The sequence below is a fragment of the Neofelis nebulosa genome, chromosome X (assembly GCF_028018385.1).
Source record: "Neofelis nebulosa isolate mNeoNeb1 chromosome X, mNeoNeb1.pri, whole genome shotgun sequence".
In the NCBI taxonomy this organism is placed as follows: Eukaryota; Metazoa; Chordata; class Mammalia; order Carnivora; family Felidae; genus Neofelis; species Neofelis nebulosa.
Genome location: NC_080800.1, coordinates 48,513,830 through 48,538,315, shown reverse-complemented (window position 1 = coordinate 48,538,315; position 24,486 = coordinate 48,513,830). Strand labels below are relative to the sequence as shown.

The 24,486-nt window shown below is 35.6% G+C and overlaps 1 protein-coding gene across 5 annotated transcripts in view; it reads left to right on the top strand.

Moving 5' to 3' along the window:
- The window catches only part of WNK3 (WNK lysine deficient protein kinase 3), a 165,182-nt gene that overhangs the window by 87,991 nt on the left and 52,705 nt on the right, over positions 1 to 24,486 (top strand). For all 5 annotated transcript variants that reach the window (XM_058712224.1, XM_058712225.1, XM_058712223.1 and 2 more), the window contains exons 11-12: positions 5,436 to 5,500; positions 21,086 to 21,233. In XM_058712224.1, the coding sequence (XP_058568207.1) occupies positions 5,436 to 5,500; positions 21,086 to 21,233 (213 nt within the window). The remainder of the gene's footprint in view (positions 1 to 5,435; positions 5,501 to 21,085; positions 21,234 to 24,486) is intronic.

The window sequence follows — 24,486 nt, the reverse complement described above, 5'->3', positions numbered from 1 at the left end:
GTGTCTCTGAATTATTTACTGTATGATTTGAGGAAAGGTATTTATTTTAGCTCTGATTGTTTTCATTTGTAAAATGACATTTTAAAATGCTTGTCTTGCATTTGCAACTTTGAAATGTAAAAAATAAGATGGATTGATGGATATACATGTGATATGCAATTATACTAAAATGCTATAGACTGTGAGTGGTAGATACATGGGTTTTCACTGAACAATTATTCAACTTCTCTGTATGATGTAAAATTTTCATCATATCAGAAAAAATGCCTATCTTGCAGGCTCATTAGGTTTAGATGAGATATATGTAAGAAGTGCCTGGCATGTAGTAAGTGCTTAGTAAATAGCAGTTATTAAAAAATAAAAAGCACTTCATAGGAGAGACATGTTTTGTAGCATTGATAATACAACAAGATAGTTTATGAAATTTTTAGATGTTTCTTTTCTTGTTTTTTGTTTTCTTTTTCTTTTTCTGTCTCCCCTCCTCCCTTTCTCTCCTTCTCTTCTCCTTCCCTTGAGATTATAAACTGCATCCAGGGCTGAGAATCACTGGTGGGAGGAGGGCAAATAATGACAAAGGAAGTTAAGGAGAAAGGATTAGGAACTAACGAAACTTAACAGAAAAGCCTCTGTGGTATGCACAAGGGGTCTCTGCTCCTCAGTACTGTCTGGAGTTATTTATCTATTCATTAATTTCCTTTTACTGACTCAATTTTTGCTTCTATCACTTACAGCCTCAGCTTGCTCATTTGTAAAATGAAGATAGCAATACTTACTGCTCAGAGTTGTCATAAGGGTTTAAGTAAGTTTAAATAATGTATATGAAGTGCTTAGCACTTAATAAATGCTTAATATTGATTGGTTTGTTGCTATAATAAAAATAAAAGCAATGAGAATATTATAATAGTGAAAGACAATTACTGAGTGAGCATCTATTCCTATTTCAGGTGTTGGTTAGGTGCTGGGAATATTGTGATAAATTTTAGAGATATGGTCTTTCCCTCAAATAGCTCACAGCATCCCAGGTGAGAAAGACCTAGAAACAAGTGTAAGAAAGTGTTCTAAATGTCAAAATAGAGAGGAGAGCATGGTATGGCTCATGGAATCCATGCCTAGCTTTGCTTTTCATTTTGGCCTTGTCCTCATTCTGCATGTGTCCAGATGTACTTCAGTATTATTGAATTTTACTAGAAAATTATCAAAGTCTCAGACATCAAAATTATCAAGTCTCATTAGGAAAGGGGATTGGTGCCTGTCTTTCATTGGATTTTAAGGTGGGCGTTAGTTGAGAAATAAGCACAAAGTACCATTTCTTGACTTTCTTTTCCTCCTCCAACCTAGTCAGTCAACCCATACTGAGGTTTTTTCCTGGACAAATTAAATTAGCTTCTAATTATAGGTTAGATATTTAGCTCTTTAACATAATTACTGTTTAAAAACACTAAAAGCAAATACTTTGGCAATCAGAATTCTTTTTTGTACACACAAGATCCGACAAAATGTATCCAACTTAAATGGTTGTATTAAAGAAATTTTAAAAGAATTATATTGAGACCCAGCAAGATGGAACACTGACATGGTGCCTTGATGCATAAATCTAGAGGCAAAGAATATGGATTAAGTAAAGAGAAACAAGACATAGTTACTGTGACAGCAATCTGGGATATTTTATAACCACGTGTTAATTATTAACAGGATTATTAATGCTACTTTGTGTCCTCAGAATCATGGCTAATAGTCGGTTCATCTGTCTTTTCATATGATAGCTTCAAATCAAGTTCTCTCATAATATTTTGAGGAGTTTCAAAACTAATATATACAAATAGATGCTGGGCTATTTTTTTAGATGTCTTTCAGATTTAATTAAATGTTCCATTTTTACTTTTGTCTAAAATGACCATAATGTTGTGTATTGAAGTAATGGAAACCTGCCCTGTGTTTACCAGATTTGAGGGTTGATAAATCTGTAAAAAGTTGAATTTATTTTTTTCTTATTACCAAAGAAGATGAATATAGATAAGCTTAACACCTTGTCATATATTCTTCCAGACCATTTTATATACTTAAACATACATGTAATTTTAATGTAACTATAGTATACATACTCTTTTATAGTTTTTTCTCACTTATAAGATAACCTATATATCTGTCACTGATAACATGTAAAATACAATTATTTATTTAATGGAGCAAATAAAGGAAACAAGTGTCTATAAATTTTTTGCTCTTTGCAATTATATTCTGTGTTGTGAGGAACATTCTTGTAGCTAAATCATGCTGTCTACTCTTAATTATTTCCTTTGTATACATTTTTAATTATTGGGCAAATTTCTAGAAATGTAATTGCTACATGTTTGTAAGACTTATGCATTGATTGTTAAATTACTTTTCAAAAAGGACTAACCAGTTTACAATCCCACCAGTGGTTTATGAAAATACCAATTTTCCTGTACACTTAGTATTTGATATCCTTTGAAAGTTTTAAATTATAAAATGTATGTAGTAACATCATAAAAAGTAGTAAGATTGGGAAAAATCACTAGAATGCTATTTCCTTGACATGGCAGTGATTATATTTGTTATAGTATTCCCGGCTTTTGACACATGTGTAAGTGGTTGTATTTACATATACAGTTTTGTTTTCTACTTTTTTCATTCATTGGTAAGTGATTTTCCCTGCCTTTACTTGGCTTTCACAATTCTAGTATTTATTGGCCACACAATAGTACAATAAATATTCATATTTACCTAACTCTTCCCCTATTCCTGAACAACTAATTTGCTGCCAATTTTTATTATGTATAATAGCACAATAAAAACACAGAGGTATCTATCATTTATTGAATATTTACTCTGAAACAAACTTTATACTATGTACTTTTTTCTTCCTTTGTATTATTTCCTTAGGATTTGTGTCCAGGATTCGTAATAATGGATCATGAACATTTTTATGGCACAGCCTTTCTTCTTATGTCAGTGTTTTCTTTCTTATTTCTTTCTGCCTTAAAACATTATTCGAAGCCTAAAATGTGCCAGACACTGTGGTAAGTGGTAAGAGGAACTGAGAATACAAAGATAGCAGAGTCCTTGGAGTCAGACATTAAACATATATGATAAAGAGGGACATGATAAAAGGCATTGCTGGATGACGGTCCATCGATTTATTATTTGGTTGGTCACTCTGTCCATCCATTCGTCCATCCATCTATCCATTTATGCACACATGATTTTCCCTGTGAAGCATGGGGGAACTAGTTGCAGATATGATGCCCTTTTACTCCTAAATATTTCAGTATAAGAATAAGGACATTTTTTAACCACAATACAATGACAAAATTCAAGGAATTTAATATAAATATATTATTATTACTTAAACCATTGTCCACATTAAAATTTCACCAATTGTCCAATTAATGTCCATGTAGGCAATTTTGCTCCCTTGATTTAAAATCTAATTGAAGATCATGCATTGCCTTTACTTGTGTTGTCTCTCTTGTCTCCTTTAATCTAGAACAGTTCCTCAGCTTTTCTTTGTCTTTTATAACATTGATATTTTTTTGAAGACTAAAGATTGGTTATTTTGTAGAATGTCCTTCAATTTGAGTTTGTTTGAAATTTCCTCTTGTTCAGATTCAGATGATGCATTTTTGTCAGGAATACTATATATAAGCAATGTGTTCTTTGCACATCATATCATATTAGGAGGTATGTGATGTCAGTTTGTCCCACTATTGCTGAGGTTCAATCTGATTCCTTATTTAAGATGGGGCCTGCTATATACTGTATAGTTTTCTAGTATAAAGTGACACTTGCTATATGCTGTATGGTTTTCTAGTATAAAGTGACCCTTTTTGTTGCTTTTATAATTAATCAGTAATCTGTGGGGAGATATTCTGAATCTATGTAACTTTTACCCACCTGTTTTATCATCCATTGATGATTTTATGATTTCATCATTCCTTGTGTTTATTAGTTGCCTTGTGCTGCAAAGACTTTGTATCAGTATAAACTCATGTGTTTTTATTTTATTGAATGGGTTATATTCCAGTTACTATAATTATTTATTTTGATGTCCAAATCGTCCCATATTTGGACAGTGGGAACCCCTTCAAGCTGACTCCTATATATTTTTGATATGTTCCCATCATTCTTTGAGCAGTTCTTTATTTTTTGGCATAACAAGATGATCCAGCTTCATCTTGTACTTTCTTTGCCCCAATGTTGGAATCGGTCATTTCTCTAGGAAACCTTCATCCCTTATTGTTTAGAAAACAAGATATGAGATAAGGTATATGTTTTTTATTTTTAAAATATTTCTTAATGTTTATTTTTGAGAGAGAGAGAGAGAGAGTGATCAGGGGAGGGGCAGAGAGAGAAGGAGACAGAGGATCCAAAGCAGGCTCTGTGCTGACAGTAGAGAACCCAATGTGGGGCTTGAACTCACGAATTGTGAGATCATTACCTGAGCCGAAGTCTGACGCTTAATTGACTGAGCCATCCAGGCACATTTTTTTTAAAGAGTACCCAAAGCGATTTTGCTGGACTATCTGGAACCTACGGTGATAGAAGCTTCTTATATAAAGGAGTCCCATCCATAGAATGGACAGGACTGAGGAGGAGTTGAAATAGACCAGGAAGATGAAGGAACATGAGTAGAGTCACAGCATATGGAAGAGCCCAACTCATTCAAAGGAGCTACAGTTCAGTGTGTCTTCAAGTAGAGGAGTCTAGAGAATGTGGCAGGGACCAGTTCACTGAGGACTTTGCCATCCAAAGGAACTTAACCTTATTTATAGGGAACTATCATAGATGGTTTAAACTTGGTAGGGCAGACATCAGTTTTGGTAGATTTGCGTTTTAAGGTCACTGGGCTATCACCAGTGGCAGTACATAAGATGGATTAGATAAATGTTTAAAATTTTTTTTCCAACATAGTTGGCATTTTCCTTCTTAGAGGGCTTAAGCTTTTCTCCTAGAAGCCAGTATTGCAGCTGCTGATACTAACACCTCAAAGGGATAGTTGTCAGCAGTTTAGTGTAAAGAGAGTGAGAAAGAGCCAGAACATGCAATAAGTGAAAGTTTGATTCATTTATTCATCTATTTGTGAAATGGCAGCAACTCTCCCTTTTAGTACTGGTTTTCCCATCAGGCCTGGAAGCTGAATGTTGATGTTCTCCATTGAAAAATAACACAAACAAAGGTATATAAAAGAATGCTATCTTTTTTAGTGGAAAATCTTAATGAATATGAATACTGCTACACTTTATTTTTCTTTGTCTTTGGTAATATCAAACATTCCATAATGTGGACATTCTACCTAGTTTGTGAGTTAACTAAAATATGAAATGTAAAAACCATGTTTTTTGAAATAATAGCAGATTGCATTTTTAGCTTGAAGCCTGCTGTTATAACAAGTTTTATTTCTGTACTATTTACAGCCTATATCCCAGGCAGTTGGAGTTGAACAACAAGCAACTCTTCTAAAACCAGATTTAGTTAGAAGGTGAGTATCTTCAAATTAATACCATGAAAACAATGAGTATTTTGAAGTATTTGCACTCAATAGGTGTGTAGAGTATCTTGATTCAAGAAGCTTCTGTGTTCTTATATTTGTATGTTCAATAAAAATAGTAGGTATTATTTTTACTTTTTTATGTTAATGATCATATGGATTTTTAATTTAGTGACTGTGTTTTCTTGTTCTCATTATTATAATATTCTGTTCTTAAGAAAAGCTTATAAGGGTTAAAAAAAAGAAAAATGGAATAGTATAATATAGAGTAAAATTCCAGCTAATCTAAAGAAATAAATTACAACCAGGTATATAATTGTGTTATTATTTGGTAGTTGTAAATTAATATTTTATCTGTATTGTTCAGATTAATTTTTATTGATCTCGCTTCAGGTTCACTGATTTTTTTCCTTTGTTCTATTCATTCTGCTATTGTGCCAATTCAATAAGGTTTTTATTTCTATGATTGTACTTTCGTTCCAGTTTTATGGAGAAACAGTGGACATACCTGACTGTATAAGTTTAAGGGATACACCATGCTGGTTTAATTTACATTTACATTATGAAATGGTTACCTCAGTAGGTTCAAATAACATCCATCTCATATAAATACAATAAAAAGAAAAAAAGAAAGAAGGGAAAAATTTTTCTCATTGTGGTGAGAACTCACAGGATTTCCTTTCTTAACAGCTTTTCTATATATCACACAACAGTGTTAACGATAGTCATCATGTTGTACATTACACCCCCAGTACTTATTTATTTTATAACTAGACATTTGTACCTTTTGACTACCAACTTCCAATTTCCCCCCCCCCTCACCCTCTGCCTCTGCAAACCTCTAATCTCTTTTTCTGTGAATTTATGTGGATTTTTTTGTTGTATTTTGGTTTTTGGTTATTTTTAGATTCCACTTATGAGATTATACAGCATTTATCTCTCTCTCTGACTTATTTCACTTAACATAATGCCTTCAGAGTCCATTGATGTTGTTGCAAATGGTAGGATTTCCCCTTTTTATGGCTGAATAATATTCTTGTGTGTGTGTGTGTGTGTGTGTGTGTGTGTGTGTACACCACAATTTCTTTATATATTCATCCATCTGGATAGTTAGGTTGTTTCCATGTTCTGTGTCTTGGTTATTGTAAATAATGCTATGAACACAGGGGTGCAGATTATCTTTTGGAGTTAGTGTTTTTGTTTTTTGGGGATATATTCCCCAAAGTCAAATTGCCGAATCATATACTAGTTCCATTTTTAAAAATTTTTTGATGATCTTCCATACTGTTTTTCATAGTGGCTGTACCAGTTTACAACCCCACTAACTGCACAACAGTTCTCTTTTCTCCACATTCTTGCCAGCATTTTTTATCTTGTCTTTTTGATGATGGCTGTTCTAACAGGTGTAAGGCAATATTTCTAGAGCTCACTTTGCCCACACCCAGGCAAGTAGCTGAATCACAGCACCACCCATTGTGGAAAGTGTTTTCCAGCCCCATTGGAACAGAAGGTCTAGCAACAACTTCTGGAAGCTGTGGGGCCCTGTGGCACTTGAGCCAAGAGGCGAGTGGGAAAAGTTGATTGCCCCCAGAATAAAGCCAGTACTGAGTGTAAAACATTCCTGTGCTATGCATGGGAAAGGGGATTGATTCATAGCCAAGGCTGAGGGTAGTTCCCAGTCCCTCCCAACCAGAGAATCTGGGAAGTTGATAGTAGCCTGGAGGGGCCTCTCTTCCTCCCACTCAAGCAAGGGAACTAAAACATAGCCCCACCATCTGTGGAAAGTCTTCTGACCCCATCTGACCAGAAGGGTGGCAACAACTACTAGGAACTATATGGCCCAGCAGCAGTTGAGCCAAGAGGCAGGCAAATAGAGCCAATAGTTTGCAGAACACGGCTAAGAGCTCTGTTTGTTCAGGGAACTTGGGGTGTGGGTAGGCTTGTGAGTTAGAACAAAGAGTTTTATCAACTTTAGAGCTGCTTCTTCCCCTGTGTCCAGGCAGAGAATCTGATCTGTAGCCCTACTCATTGTTGAATAAAGTCTTCAGCCTGTCCCACCAGAGAAGCTAACTAGAGCACATCAGTAGCTGCATAGGCCATTCAACAGCCCTATGGCATTTTAACAGGGCACATAGCCTCTGGCTTCCCCTCTCTGCAGAGCAAAATTGGTGGCCTTGCCTGACCAGGGAATTCAGTGCACACTCTGGCTGGATTTGAGTCCCTAAACAGTGAGCTACATAGACCACAGTTCCCATCCTGCTGCCCTGCCAGGTCAGGCATGCTAATTCAGAGCTGCAGTCCTGACCATCTAGTAAACCTGACCAGGAAACCATGGAGCCCATCCTGCAACCTCACTTGGATAGGGAACCAAGCCAAAAGTCTGACCCAACTGTTCTCAGCCATTGGCATACCTCCCTTCCCTGTCCTCAGAACTCGAACAGTTGCCTTCCCCAAAATGGACCATAATAGCAGGCCCCCTGCACAAAGACATTACTAGCAGACATATCCAAACAGAGCTGACTGGTGAAGAACTGCCTCTGCCAAAGAAAACCTGTGAACTCTGGAAGAGGAACCCAATTACTCAATTGTACAGATACCATTGTAAGGAATTAAGGATTACAAAAATCAGGTAAATATGAAACAACTAAGGAAAACTAATAAACCTTCAATAACTGACACTAAGTAAATGGAGATCCTTTTAAAAAAAATTTTTAAACGTTTATTCATTTTTGAGAGACAGAGAGAACAGAGCTTAAGTGAGGGAGGGGCAGAGACAGAGGGAGACAGAATCCAAAGCAGGCTCCAGGCTCTGAGCTGTCAGCACAGAGCCTGACACGGGGCTTGAACTCACTGACTGTGAGACCATGACCTGAGCCGAAGTTGGACACTCAACTGACTGAGCCACCCAAGCACCCCAGGAAATGGAGATCTTTAAACTGACAAAGAATTCACAATTTAAGGAAATTTCAGGAACTGTAAGAAAACACAGATCAGACAACTAAATAAAATTAGGGGAAAAAATCCATAAACAGAGTGAGAAGTTTGACAAGGAAATAGTAACCATCAAAAAAAAAATACAGGGGTGCCTGGGTGGCTCAGTTGGTTGAGTGACTGACTTCAGCTCACAGTTTGTGAGTTTGAGCCCTGCATCAGGCTCTGTGCTGACAGCTTGGACCCTGGAGCCTGCTTCGCATTCTGTGTCTCCATCTCTCTCGGCCTCTCCCCTGCTCGCTCTCTCTCTCTCTCTCAAAAATAAATAAACATTAAAAAATTTTTTTAAAAAAACTCCAGAAATCTTAGTGGTGAAAAATACAATGTAACTGAAGAATTCCACAGAGTTTCTAAAGTAAACTAAACCACTCAGAAGAAAGAATTAGTGACTTGGAAATAAGACATTAGAAATTAAGCAGAGTAGCAAAAATTAAAAAAGAGTGAAGCAGAGTGAAGAAAGCTGATGGAAGTTAGAGGACAAAAAGAAAAGAAACAATATTTGCATTAAAGGGGTTGCCTGGATGTCTCGGTAGATTTAGCATCAGACTCTTGATTTCGGCGCAGGTCATGATCTTGTGGTTCATGAGTTCAAGCCCCACTGGCATTTTCCAGATACCCAAACCAGAAAAGGATACTACTAGAAATTAAAATGATAAGCCTATTCCCTGATTAATATAGATGTAAAAACTCTCAGTAATATACTAGCATACTGAGTTCAACAGCACATTAAAAGGATCATATACTATAATCAAGTGAGATGTATCTCTGGGATGCAAGGATAGTGCAACAAATGCAAATCAATCAATGATTGGATTGAAAGAAATTAATCATATGATCATATTAATAGAATGAAAGAGAAGAATCATATGATCATCTCAGTAGATACAGAAAACTCATCTGACATAAATAATCATAGTAAAAACTCTTAAGAAATTAGACCTAGAAGGAACACATCTCAATATAATAAAGGCCATGTAAGACAAATCCACAGCTAACATCTTACTTAGTGATGAAAGGTTGAAAACTTTTCTTCTAATATTAGGAACAAGACAAGGGTACCCATTCTCACCACTCTTATTCAACAATACACTAAAAGTCCTAGCTAGAGAAATCAGGCAAAGAAAGAGATAAAAGGTATCAATCCCATTTACAGTAGCATCCAAAACAACAAAGTACTTAAGTGTTAAATTTAAAGAGGGGGAAGATTTCTACTCTGAAAACTACAAGACATGGGTCAAAGAAATCAAAGAAATCACAAGTAAATAAAAAGGTCTTCTGTGTTTATGGCTTAGCAGAGTGAGTATTGTTAAAATGTCAGTACTACTGAAAGCCATCTATAGATTCAGTGCAATCCCTGTAAAGATTCCAGTGGCATTTATCATAGAGGAAGAAAAATCACTCCTAAAATATATATGGAACCAGAAAAGACCCTAAATAGCCAAATAAATCCTAAGAAAGAAAAAACAAAGCAGGAGGCATCACACTTCGTGATTTCAAGCTATACTATAAAGTTATAGTCATCAAAACAGTATCATACTGGCATAAAAGCAGACAAATAGACCAATGGAGCACAATCAGGAGCCCAGAAATAAACCCAAGCATATACAGGTCAACTATTATGTCACAAGGGAGCCAAGAATACTCAATGGAGAAAAGACCATCTTTTCAATAAATGGGGCTGGGGTAATTGGATATACACAGGTAAAAGAATGAAACTGGATCCATATCTTATACCACTCACAAAAGTTAACTTGAAATGGATTAAAGACTTAAATGTAAGACCTGAAGCCATGAAACTCCTAGAAGAAAACACAGGAATAAAGCTCCTAAGACATGGGCCTTGGTAGTGATTTTCTGGATATGACACCTAAAACATGAGCAACAAAATAAAAAATAAACAAGTGGGACTACATAAACTAAAAGACTTCACAACAAAAGAAACCATCAACAAAGTTAAAAGAATACCTATAGAATGGGAAAAATATTTGTAAACTATATATCTGATAATGGGTTAATATCCAGAATATATAAAGTACTCCCACAACTCAATAAAATCAATAACCCAATTAAAAAGTGGACAAAGGACCTGAATAGACATTTCTCTAAACAAGATATACAACAGGCCAACAAGTATATGAAAAGATGTTCAACATCACTAGTCACTAGGCTAATGCACATAAAACCACAATGATATCTTACTAGTCAGAATATATTCCCGACTTGGTTCTGCAGATGAGCAAAACCACTGTTTGGGATTACTGCTTGAACACTGCAAGTATGAATTTGGTCTGCCAAGATCCGTGTGCTGGCCTTTGAAAGCCCCTCCCTCTTTCCCTGTCATACTCGGATTCCCAGTGGAGCCCTGCAGATTCCCCTGCAATACCTGTGGTGCGAGATCAAAATAGGGGCTCTGATAAAGCAACCCACAATGCTGAGGGAGGGCTTGTTTTCCCCCCAGGTTCTGTTTTCCCACTGGATGTACTGGAGGCTCAGGAGAGAACTCTTCACATGTGCTGGTCTCGGGAAGGTGCAGCATGACCAATGTATAGCCACTTCTCTTACCCTTTTAATCCAGTCTGATGTGGTCTCTGTGGTGCAGAAGGTTGCCTCAGCTTCACCCCCTTGTTCTAGGATTCTTTCAGTGGTATATTGTTCTTGAATAGTTGCTTTTGTGAGCCAAGTCGGAAACAACCTATGTTGCCATCTAGGTGATGTCACTTCCTTTGTGCTTTATTTTTAGGAATTCCACTTAACTCTTTTAATATCTTCTATTTTTCTTTTTAAAAATTTTTTTATTAAAAATTTTTTTTAATGTTTGTTTATTTTTGGGAGAGAGAGAGAGAATGAGCAGGGGAGGGGCAGAGAGAGAAGGGAACAGAGGATCCAAAGCTGGCTCTGCGCTGACAGCCTGATGCGGGGCTCTAACTCACAAACTGTGAGATCATGACCTGAGCCGAAGATGGACACTTAACCGACTGAGCCACCCAGGCGCCCCAATATCTTCTATTTTTCTATGAGATTTTCTGTTTCTGCATTTGCTTCAAGGTTATTTGTAATTGTTCATTGAAGCATTTTGGTGATGGCTGCTTTAAAATCCCTGTCAGATAATTCCAATATCTAATTCAGCCTGTTGTTGGCATCTCTTGATTGTTTTTTTACATTCAGATTGTGATTTTCCTGGATTTTGGTATGACAAGGAATTTTCATTTGTCTTCTGGACATTTTGGATATATTTTGGGAGACTCTGGATCCTATTTAAATACATTACTCTATTTTAGCAGGCAATTATCCTATTTAGATGCATTGGTCCTGGTCTACTTTTGTGGGCTGTGGTTCTAATGACAATTTAGTTTTCAGAGTCCTTGTAGTACTAGTTAGGTCTGCTTGGTTCATCTGACAGTACTGAGCCCCACTGCTGCTGACCTGGGCCAGAACTCCAGGCCACATGCTACTAGTGGAACTTCCACCAGTGTTACCAGGGGAGGAAAAAGCCCACCTGAACTGCCTTCTGCTGGGTTGGGGGTCAGGACATTACTGGGCTTGTGCTGCCTTTGCCTTTGAGCTAAGAGTCAGGAGATGCTGAGCCTGGTCTTGTCACTGGGTGGGGAATTGGGAGAAGCCAAACTGATTTGTTTTTCCACAAGTCCTGGGAGTCCCTAGTTAGTCCACCTTCAAATTTTCATCCTTCAGTACCCAACTGATTGTGCACTCTATTATTTCCACATTATTTAGTTATACTTAAGAGGAAGAACAGAGAGAATTTAATTTCTGCCATCTTGTCCCAAAACCTCACCTGATGTTTTAAGATTACTTTGAAATGTGAATGATATAGTCCCACTGACTAGAATTATGTCCCTTTTATCTTTTTTTTAAATTAATGTTTATTTTTGAGAGAGAGAGAGAGTGAAAGAGTGCAAGCGGAGGAGGGGCAGAGAGAAAGGGAGACACAGAATCCGAAGCAGGCTCCAGGCTCTGAGCTGTCAGCACAGAGCCTGACATGGGGCTCGAACTCATGAACTGTGAGATCGTGACCTGATCCAAAGTCTGACACTCAACTGACTGAGCCACCCAGGCACCCCTCCCTTTTATCTTTTGAAGGTGTAATTTGTTACTGTTATTTCTTTGTATATTAAAAAACTAAGAGCAGTATTAATGAATCTTCCTCTACCACTCGTGTTTATGCAAATGTTTTTCACGTGGACATAGGAAAAATTTTAGGAGTTACTTTTATATTTTCTTTTGTATCTTTATATGAATATATCATAAGTAGCTTCTAAGAGAAAGTACCTAAAAATTAATTCAAAAGATATGTTTTTGCTGCTAACAGATCTTCTCATTTAATTTTCAAACGTCTTTATTGGAATTTTTCTATTTATTGAAATATCTTCAAACTTATTAAAGAAACTGCTGAAACATGCCCTGACACAAATAAACTGAAAGCTGCCCTTTCATATTGATGTGAACCTGCAAAATATAACTGGTTAGAATTAATCACATTGAACCATTTTGACATCATTCTTTTTTTTTTTACTAGAATTGTAGTGTTTTATTATGTACTTGTTTTATTGAGGTATAACTGACATACAAACTTATATTAGTTTCAAGTATACAACATAATAATGATTTGATATTTGTATATATTGCAAAATGATCACCATGGTAAGTGTAGTGAACATCTATCACCATACAGAGTAACAGAATTTCTTTTCTTATGATGAGAACTTTAATCTGTTAGCAACTTTGAAATATATAATACAATATTAATAGCTGTAGTCACCATGATGTACATGACATCCCAGGAATTACTTATTTTATAACTGGAAGTTTGTATCTTTTGACTGCCTTCACCCATTCTGCCCAACCCAATTTCGCATGTCTGACAACCTCTGGCAATGATTAATCATTAATCTGTTCTGTATATATGAGTCTGCTTGGTTTTTTTTCTTTTAATTCCACATATAACTAAGATCAAATGATATTTGTCTTTCTCTTTCTGACTTATTTCACTTAGCATGAGAAATATAGTGAGGAAAATAATGTCCTCAGGGTCCATTTATGTTGTTACAAATAGCAAGACTCCATACATTTTTATGGCCAAATAGTATTCCTGTGTGTGTGTGTGTGTGTACGTACACACATGGGTATGTGTAAACATGTATATACCATATTTCCCTTTTTCCTTTAAATATGTGTTTTTTTTCATTTTTTTAACATTCAATGTTTTATTAGTTTCAGTTGTACAATATAGTGATTCAACAACTTCAAATGATTCACAGTGCTTATTATGACAAGTGTACTCCTTAATCCCCATTACCTATTTAACCCATTCCCCTCACCCTCTTCCACTCTGGTGATACTCACTTTGTTCTTTATAATTAGGAGTCTGTTTCTTCATTTGTCTCTCTCTCCTCTCTAAATTTTTTTCCCTTTGCTCATTTGTTTTTCTTCAGTTCCACATATGAGTGGAATTATATGGTATTTGTCATTCTCTAACTTATTCTGCATAGCATTATACTTTCTGGCTCTACCATGTCATTGCAAATAGCATGATTTCATTCATTTTTATGGCTGAATAGTATTCCATTGTGTATATATATATATACACCACCTCTTTTTTATCCTTTCATCAATCAATGGACACTTGGACTGCTTCCATAATTTGGCTATTATAAATAATACTGCAATAAACATTAGTATGCATGTATCCCTTTGAATTAGTGTTTTTGTATTCCTTGGGTAAATCCCCATTTAGTGCAATTGCTGGATCATAGGATAGTTCTATTTTTAACTTTTTGAGGAACCTCCGTAATGTTTTCCACAGTGGCTGCAACAGTTTTTATTCTCACCAAAAGTGCAGTAGGGTTCCTTTTTCTCCACATCCTTACCAACACTTGTTGATTCTTCTGTTGTTGATTTTAAGCATTCTGGCAGGTGTGAGGTATCTTATTGTAGCTTTGATAACATTTCTCTGATGATAACTGATATTGAACATCTCTTCATATGTCTGTCGTCCATCTGAATGTCTTCTTTGGAGAAATGTTTGGTCATTCCTTCTGCCCATTTTTAAATTGGGATTATTTGTCTTTTTGGTGTAGAGTTTTGTAAGTTCTTTATATATTTTTAGTACTAACCCTTTATTGAATATGTCATTTGCAAATGCCTTATCCCATTCAGTAGGTTGTCTATCAGTTTTGTTGACTATTTCCTTGGCTATGCAGAAGCTTTTCATTTTGATGTAGTTCTAATAGTTCATTTTTACTTTTGTTTCTGTTGCCTCGGGAGACATCCTAGAAAGAAGTCGCTACAGCCTGTGTCAAAGAACATACTGCCTGTGATCTTTTCTAGGATTTTCATGGTTTCATGTCTCATGTTTAGGTCTTTAATTCATTTTGAATTTATTCTTGCATATGGTGTAAGAAAGTGATCCAGTTTCATTGTTTTGCATGTTGTCCAGTTTTCCCAACACCATTTGTTGAAGAGACATTCTTTTCCCATTGGACATTCTTCCCTGCTTTGTCGAAGATTCATTGACCTATAGTTGTGGGTTTGTTTCTGGAATTCTGTTCTGTCCTATTGATCTATGTGTCTATTTTTGTACTGTTTTGATTACTACAGGTTTGTAATATAACTTGAAGTCTGGAATTGTGATGCTTCCAGCTTTACTTTTCTTTTTCAACATTGCTTTGGCTTTTCAGGGTCTTTTGTGGTTTCATACAAATTTTAGGATCATTTATTCTGGTTCTGTGAAAAAACATGTTGGTATTTTGATAGGGATTGCAGTGAATATGTAGATTACTTTGGGCAGTATAGACATTTTAACAATATTTATTCTTCTAATTCCTCAGCATGGAATGTCTTTCCATTTCATTGTGTCGTCTTGGATTTCTTTCATCAGTGTTTTATAGTTTTCAGAGTACAGATCTTTCACCTTTTTGGTTAGGTTTATTCCTAGGTATTTTATTATTTTTGGTACAATTGTAAATGGGATTGCTTTCTTAATTTCTCTTTCTGCTGTTACATTATTGGTGTACAGAAATGGAACAGATTTCTGTATATTGATTTTGTATCCTGTGACCTTACTGCATTTCTTCATCAGTTCCAGTAGTTTTGTGGTGTAGTCTTTTGGGTTTTCTATATTTTGTATCATGTCATCTGCAATAGTGAAAATTTTACTTCTTCCTATCAATTTGGATGCCTTTTATTTATTTTTGTTGTTGTTGTCTGATTGCTGTGGCTAAGACTTCCAGTACTATGTTGAATAAAAATGGTAAGAGTATACATCTTTGTTTTGTTGCTGACCTTAAAGGAAAATCTCAGTTCTTCCCCATTAAGTATGATGTTGCCTGTGGGATTTATGTAGATGGCCTTTATTATGTTGAGATATGTTTCCTCTAAACCTATTTTGTTGAGGGTTTTTATCAAGAATCAATGTTGTACGTTGTCAAATGTTTTTTTTCTGCCTCTATTGAAATGATCATATGGTTCTTATCCTTTCTCTTATTGATATGATTTGCCAATATTGAATCACTCTTGAAACCCTGGAATAAGTCCCACTTGATTGTGGTGGATGATGTTTTTAATGTATTGTTGGATTCAGTGTGCTAGTATTTTGTTGAGGACTTTTGCATGTATATTCAGCAGGAATAAGGGATATTGGCCTGTGGTTCTCTTTTCTATGGTGTCTTTATCTGGTTTTGGTATCAGGGTAATGCTGGCTTCATAGAATGAATTTGGAAGTTTTATTTCCTTTGCTATTTTTTGGAATAGTTTGAGAAGAGTAAGTAATAACTCATCTTTAAATGTTTGGTAGAATTTGCCTGTGAAGCCATCTGGTCCTGGACGTTTGTTTGTTGGGAGTTTTTTGATTACTGATTCCATTCCTTTGCTGGTTATCCATCTGTTCAGATTTTCTATTTCTTCATGTTTCAATTTGGGGAGTTTATATGTTTCTATGAATTTATCCATGTTTTCTAGATTGTCCAGTTTGATGGCATATAGATTTTCATAATACACTCTTATAATTGTTCATATTTCTATAGTGTTGGCTGTTATTTATCCTCCCTTATTTGTGATTTTGTCTATTTGGGTCCTTTCTCCTTTTTTTTTTTTTTTGAGAAGTCTAACTAGAGGTCTACCAATTTTATTAATTTTTTTCAAAGAACCAGTTCCTGGTTTCATTGATTTTTTTCTATTGTTTCTTTAGTTTCTATGTCATTTATTTCTGCTCTAATATTTATTATTTCATTCCTTCTGCTGGTTTTAGGTTTTGTTTGTTGTACTTTTTCTATCTTCTCTGAGTGTAAGGTTAGGTTTAGGTTAGGTTATTTATTTGAGGTTTTTTTTTTTTTTTTTTTTTTTTTTTTGCTTCTTGAGGTAGGCCTGAATTGCCTTGAACTTCCCTCTTAGAACTGCTTTTGCTCCTTCCCAGAGGTTTTGGAACCTTGTGTTTTCATTTTCATTTGTTTCCATGTGCTATTATTTCTTCCTTGATTTCCTGGTTGAGCCATTCATTGTTTAGTAGCATGTTATTTAACCTGCATGTATTTGTGATCTTTACAGGTTTTTTTCCTGTGGTTGACTTCTAGTTTTGTAGCATTGTGGCCTGAAAATATGCATGGTATGACTTAAATCTTCTTCAATTTGGTGAGACTTGTTTTGAGATCTAATATGTGATCTATTCTGGAGAATGTTTCATGTGCACTTTAAAAAAACATGTATTCTGCTGTTTCGGATAGAGTGTTCTGAATGTATCTGTTAAATCCAGCTGTTCCAGCGTGGCATTCAAAATCATTGTTTTCTTGTTGATGTTCTGTTTAAATGATCTGTCCACTGATGTAAGTTGGGTGTTAAAGTACTCAACTATTATTGTATTATTATTGATTTTTATGTTTGTTATTAACTGTTTTATGTCTTTTGTTGCTCGTAAGATGGGTGTCCTAGTTATTAAGAATTGTTACAACTTCTTGTTGGATATCCCCTTTATGATTATATAGTGTCCTTCTTTGTTTCTTGTTACTGTCTTTGTTTTAAAGTCTATTTTCTCTGATATAAGTATTGTTCCTCATCTTTCTGTTGACATCCATTTTTATGATAGACATTTCTCCACCCCCTCATTTTCATTCTGCTTGTGTCTTTAGGTCTAAAATGGGTCTCTTATAAGCCACATATAGATTTGTCTTGCTTTCTTTCCATTCTGTCCTCCTATGTCTTTTAGTATATGTGCTGCCGATGTCTTTTGATTGGAGCATTTAGTCCATTTATATTCAAAGTAATTATTGATAATGTATTCTCATTTTATTATTTGTTTTGTGGTTTCTGAAGATTTTCTCTGATCATTTTCTTCTATCATTGATGATTTTCCTTATTGATATATTTGGATTTTTTCTCTTTGTTCTTTACATACTTATTAATGATTTTTGATATATGATTAACATTAGGTTTGTATATAACCTCTTATGCATATAGCTGTCTATATTAATTTTATCATTATTTAAAATTAGAACCATTCTTGGGGCGCCTGGGTGGCGCAGTCGGTTAAGCGTCCGACTTCAGCCAGGTCACGATCTCGCGGTCTGTGAGTTCGAGCCCCGCGTCAGGCTCTGGGTTGATGGCTCGGAGCCTGGAGCCTGTTTCCGATTCTGTGTCTCCCTCTCTCTGCCCCTCCCCCGTTCATGCTCTGTCTCTCTCTGTCCCAAAAATAAATAAAAAACGTTGAAAAAAAAATTAAAAAAATAAATAAATAAAAAAATAAAATTAGAACCATTCTTTACTTCTCTCCTGCCCACATTTTAGGTATATTTTATCATATTTCACATATTTACATATTTGACAAATTTTCCTTTTATTTTGTGAATGCCTTGTCTGATTTTTGACAGAAATATTATTTTTTACTCCTTTTGTTTCCTACTTTTATACTGTCACTTTTGGTCTCTCCTTTCCACTCAACAAGTCCCCTTAAATATTTCTTACAGGGTTGGTTTTTTGGTCATGAGCTCCTTTAGTTTTTATTTGCCTAGGAAGCTCTTTATCTTTCCTTCTATTCTGATTGATAGCCTTGCTGAATAGAGTATTCTTAGCTACAGATTTTTCCCATTCAGCAGTTTGAATATATGAGGCCACTCACTTTTGGCTTGCAAAGTTTCTGCTGAAAAATCCCCTGCTAGCCTTTTTGGGTTTCTAGCCTTTTGGGTATCTTCTTTTGCCTTGCTGCTTTAAAATTTTTTTTCTTTATCACTATATTTTGCCAGTTTAATTACAATATATCTTGGTATTGACCTCCTTTTGTTAATTTTGATGGGAGTTCCCTGTGCCTCCTGCATCTGGATATCTGTTACCTTCCCCAGATCAGGGAAGTTTTCAGCTATTATTTTTTCAAGTAAATTTTGTACCCTCTTTTGTCTTCCTTCTTCTAGGACTCCTATAATATGAATACTATTACATTTGGTGGAGTCACTGTGTTCCCTAAGTCTGTTTTCATTTTTCATAGTTCTTTTCTCTCTTGTTCAACTTGATTACTTTCCATTATTCTGTCTTCTGGGTCACTGAGTTGTTCCTCTGCTTCTTCCATCCTGCTGTTCATTCCATCTAGCATGCTTCTCATTTGGTTTATTGAGCCCTTTATCAATGCTATTTTATTCCTTATCTCTGTGTTAAGGGTCTCACTGATGTCTTCCACTCTTTTCTCGAGTCCAGTGAGTATCTTTGTGATCATTACTTTAAATTCTCTATTGGGCATGTTACTTATTTCTGTTTTGCTTAGATCTCTGGACATGGCCTTGTACTGTTCTTTAATTTGGGATAAATTTCTCTGTCTTTTCATTTTACCTACATTTCTGTGCCCATTTTCTGTGTTAGGAAATAAGCTACATCTTCTGTTCCTTAGGGTAATGATCTTATGATGAAGAGATCCTGTAGTGCCCTGCCATGTAGTGTCCCCCTGTTTCCCTAGGCCTGGTGCTTCCTGGAGTGTCTCCAGTGTGTTCTGCATGTGCTCTTATGTTTTGTCTTTGCCGCTGTATCCTTTAGGTCAGTCGCCTACAGAGGCTTTGTTTGCCTATTACAAGGAATCTCTGGTCCCTGGACTGAATGTGGCACATTTTAACTTAGGTGTGCTCTGGTCTGTTTGTGAAATGAGACCTGTTGCCACTGCTGCTGTAACTGAGGCTCCTCAAAACTCCTGAGTGGGAAGGTGTGGTGTGAGCAGGGTTTGGGGCCAGTTTTCTAGAGGAGGGGACTGCTAAGGCATCACTGGAAAATGAGAAGGGTGGTTCCGCTGGAATATGGGGGACAGGGCTTGGTGTAAGCGAGTGTTGGTGTTGTGTTGGTTCCTATAGGTGTCCCTGTGCTTATGCTTAGGGTCAGTGGAGAGAAATGGCACTGTATTGTTATTTTTTTCCTGAAGATTTCTCTCCGTGAACACTGCCTCTCTTGGATGTAGTCCAAAATAAACAACCCTCTCCACTGTATGTGCCAGGTACTTTTCATATCACTGTTTCTGTGCTGTATAACCACAGGTTGTTTGCCTGCCTTCTCTGAAAGAGCAACATAATGCCCTCCATGCTGTATCCTAGCCAAGCCCGGTGACCTTTAAAACTCCAGACTTTATGCCCCTCTAGTTGCCAGTAGTCATGAAATTTGGCCCCTCTTGCTTTACAAGCCAATTGCTATGGAATTTGTTTCCGCCAAGCACTCCCCTGCATGTTAGTCTGTCTCACCCTTCTCTACAACCAGTGCATTCTCTCCACTCCCATGGTCATGGTCCATTTCACTCCCCAACCACATCTCTGCACTTTTTACCTTCTTCGAAGTGGCCTCATTTCTACCTTTAGTTGTGTAGTATGCTCTGCCAGTCTTCAGGTCATTTTCTGGTGTATTTAGGATTATTTGATAGTTATCTGGTTGTATTTGTGGGACAAGGTGAGCTTAGAGTACTCCTACTCCACTGCTATCTTCCAACAACCCACTAGTACATTTTCTTCATTGGATTTTCATTTTTTGTTCTTTCTCTTGCCCTATTCCTGTCTTCCTCACTTGGTCTATCTATATATATCCTATTGATTTTTTTCACATAAACAGGTATATTTTGAGTGAAAATTGGTTTTTAGAAGTTTTATTTGAACAAATTAATAATATACCCAAAAAACAAACAAGATAAAGCTGATCAAGAGAATCCTCTGATAAAAGGTTCCACAGAGGTCCATCACTGACAGTGTTTTTCTTTCATTCCCACTAGTGTCAGGTGATTGCCAAATAAATACATATTATCTCAGTGTTTCATAATTTTTAAAAACATCTTTATTGAGATATAATTCACATACTATTAAATTCACCCTTAAATGGGTGTACAATTTGCTATTTGTATATTCTCACATATTATATTTCTTATTTATTTTCCTTAAATTCATAATGTATTATTTTATAATTGGAAGTTGTCTAGAATTTTGCCATGAGAATGGAATTATTCTAGCTATCATAGAATTTCCAATGATAATTCTGATTTGGGTTAAATATTGGGCTTTGAGAATTATGGCATAGTGTTTGCTCTGAGAAATTGAATAGGAGTTGCTTTTTTTTTTTAATAACTAGTCTGAATCAAGATGTGGCAGCTGTGAAGGAAAACATCAATACTCCTGATAACCTATATGGAAATGGCAAACAAGATCGGATCAAACAAAGAAGAGCTTCCTGTCCTCGATCAGAGAAGGGGACTAAATTCCAACTTACTGTGCTTCAGGTCAGTGTGTAAATATTATTTGCTTAAGAGTGTGTGTAGAGGTCTGTGTTGACAGAGAGGGGCCATGTTTCTTAAGAGGTGAGTATAAAGCATGTGAAGCGCTAATGTTTCTCTCATTAAAATTTTTTCTGATAAGAATATTATGTATTAGGAAGTATAGGCCAAATACAAGGAAGAAAATGAAATTCACTTTTTTCATCTTTTTTCTATATGTATGTATAGTATTTTACATTATTAAGGTTGTAATAGTGCTAGTAATAGTAGCAAATGTTTTCTTTTTTGGTAGACACCTTAAATGTTATGCATTTGTTTTATCATTTAATCTTTCAATAAACCTGTATGATAGGTGTTAGCATACTCATCTTTACAAATGAAGATATTGAAGATTAGAGGGGTAAAGCAATTTGCCTATGGTCATTGAACTAGCAATTGATAGTCTGATTGGAATCCAAACTTTAAAGCTGATATTTCTAACTAATTGGTATATACATCTTGGATGGATGCTTAAACCATTATATAATTTCATATTCTTCCTTTTTTTTTTTCTGAACACACACACACACACACATATATTTTAATTTCATTAAGTTTTTAATTTTAATTCTAGTATAGTTAACATACAATGTTATATTAGTTTCAGTTGTACAATATAGTTACTCAAAAATCATATATATCACTTAGTGCTCATCATAAGTGTACTCTTTAATACCCATCACTTATTTTATCCATCCCCCATGCACATGCCCTCTGGTGATCATCAGTTTGTTCTCTATAGTTAGGAGTCTGTTTCTTGAGTGTCTCTCTCTCCTTCTCTCTTTTATTTTAATCTTCCGCTTATTTGTTTTGTTTCTTAAATTCTATATATGAGTAAAATCTTATGGTATTTGTCTTTCTCTGACTGACTTATTGCACTTAGCATTATATTGTTGAACTCCATCCATTTTATTGCAAATGACAAGATTTCATTCTTTTTTATTTCTGAGTAACCTACTTTGTATGTATATACCGTATCTTTAAATTTTTTTAATGTTTATTTATTTGTGAGACAAAGAGACAGAGACAGAGCATGAGAGGGAGGAGGGGCAGCGAGAGGGGGAGACACAGAATCTGAAGCAGTCTCCAGGGTCTGAGCTGTTAGCACAGAGCCCAATGCGGGGCTCGAACCCACAGACTGCAAGATCATGACCTGAGCTGAAGTCGGACACTCAACTGACTGAGCCACCCAGGCACCCCAACCATATCTTTTTAAAAAATTTTTTTAATGTTTATTTTGAAGAGAGAGAGTACATGTACATGATTGGGGGAGGGGTGGAGAGACGGGGACAGAGGATCCAAAGTGGGCTCTCTGCTGTCAGCACAGAGGTTCAAACTCATGAACTGTGAGATCATGACCTAAGCCGAAGTCAGACGCTTAACCAACTGAGCCACCCAGGCACCCCATATCTTCTTTATCTGTTCATCAATCGATGGACATTTGTACTGCTTCCATATCTTGGCTACTGTAAATGCTGCTATTAACATAGGGGTGCATGTATCCCTTTGAATTAGTGTTTATGTCTCCTTTATGTAAACACCTAGTAGTGTGATTACTGAATCATAGGGTAGTTTTGTTTTTAACATTTTGAGGAACCTCCATACTGTCTTCCACAGTGGCTATACCAGTTTGCATTTTCAGCAATAGTGCATGAGGGTTCCCTTTTCTACACATCCTCATAAACACCTGTTGTTACTTGTGTTGTTGATTTTAGTCATTGTGACAGGTGTGAGGTGATATCTCATTATAGTTTTGATTTGCAATGCTGTGATAAGTGATGATGAGCATTTTTCATGTGTCTTTTGGCCTGAGTGTCTTCTTTGGAGAAATGTCTGTTTAAGTCTTCTGACAACTTTTTAATTCGATTATTTGTTTTTGTATGTTGAGTTTTATAAATTCTTTATATATTTTGCATACTAGCCCTTTATTGGATATGTAATTTGCAAGTATCTTCTCCCATTCCATAGGTTGCCTTTTAGTTTTTTTAGTTGTTTCCTTTGATGTGCAGAAGCTTTTTATTTTGATGTCATCCCAGTAGATCATTTTTGCTTTTGTTTCCTTTTCCTCAGGAGATATAAATAGAAAGAATTTGCTACTGCTGATTTCAAAGAAGTTAATGCCTGTGTTCTCTTCTAGGAATTTTACAGTTTCAGGTCTCACATTCAGATATTTAATCCATTTTGAACTTATTTATATGTATGGTATAAGAAAGAGGTGGAATTTCATTCTTTTGCATGTTGCTGTCCAGTTTTTCCAACACCATTTGTTGAATAGACTGTCCTTTTATCATTGCATATTGTTTCCTGCTTTGTCAAAGATTAATTAACCCTGAAGTTGTGGGTTTATTCTGCATCTTCTATTTCTTTTCATTGGTTTTTGTGTCTCTTTGTGCCCGTACCGTACTGTTTGATTACTATAGCTTGGGAGTATAACTTGAAATCCAGAATTGTGATGTCTTCAACTTTGCTTTTCCTTTTCAAAATTGATTATTTGCATCTATGTTCATCAGGGATATTGGCCTGTAGTTCTCCTTTTGAGTGGTGTCTTTATCTGGATTTTGTATCAGAGTAATGCTGACCTCATAGAGTGGATTTGGAAGTTTTCCTTCCTTTTCTATTTTTTTGGAATAGTTTGAGAAGAATATGTATTAACTCTTCTTTAAATTTTGTTAAAATTCATCTGTGAAGCCATCTGGTCCCTAACTTTTGTTTGTTGGGAATTTTTTGATTACTGACTCAATTTCTTTGCTGGTTGTCTCTGTTCAAATTTTCTATTTCCTTCTGTTTCAGTTTTGGTAGTTTATATGTTTCTAGGAATTTATCCATTTCTTCTAGATTATCCAATTTGTTGGCATATAGTTTTTCATAGTATTCTCTTATGATTATATGTTTGATGTTGGTTGTTATTTCTCTTTTCTCATTTGTGATTTTATTTATTTGAGCCCTTTCTCTTTTTTCTTGACAAGTCTGACTAGAGGTTTAACAATTTTATAAGTTTTTTCAAAGAACCAGCTCCTGGTGTCATTGATCTGTTCTGTTGTTTGTTTTGTTTTGTTTTGTTTTGCTTTGCTTTGCTTTGTTTTTAGTTTCTATATCTTTTATTTCTAATCCCATCTTTGTTATTTCCATTTTTCTTCTGGTTTTAGGTTTTGACTGTTGTACTTTTTCTACCTCCTTTAGGTGCATGGTCAGGTTGTTTATTTGAGATATTCTTTCCTTC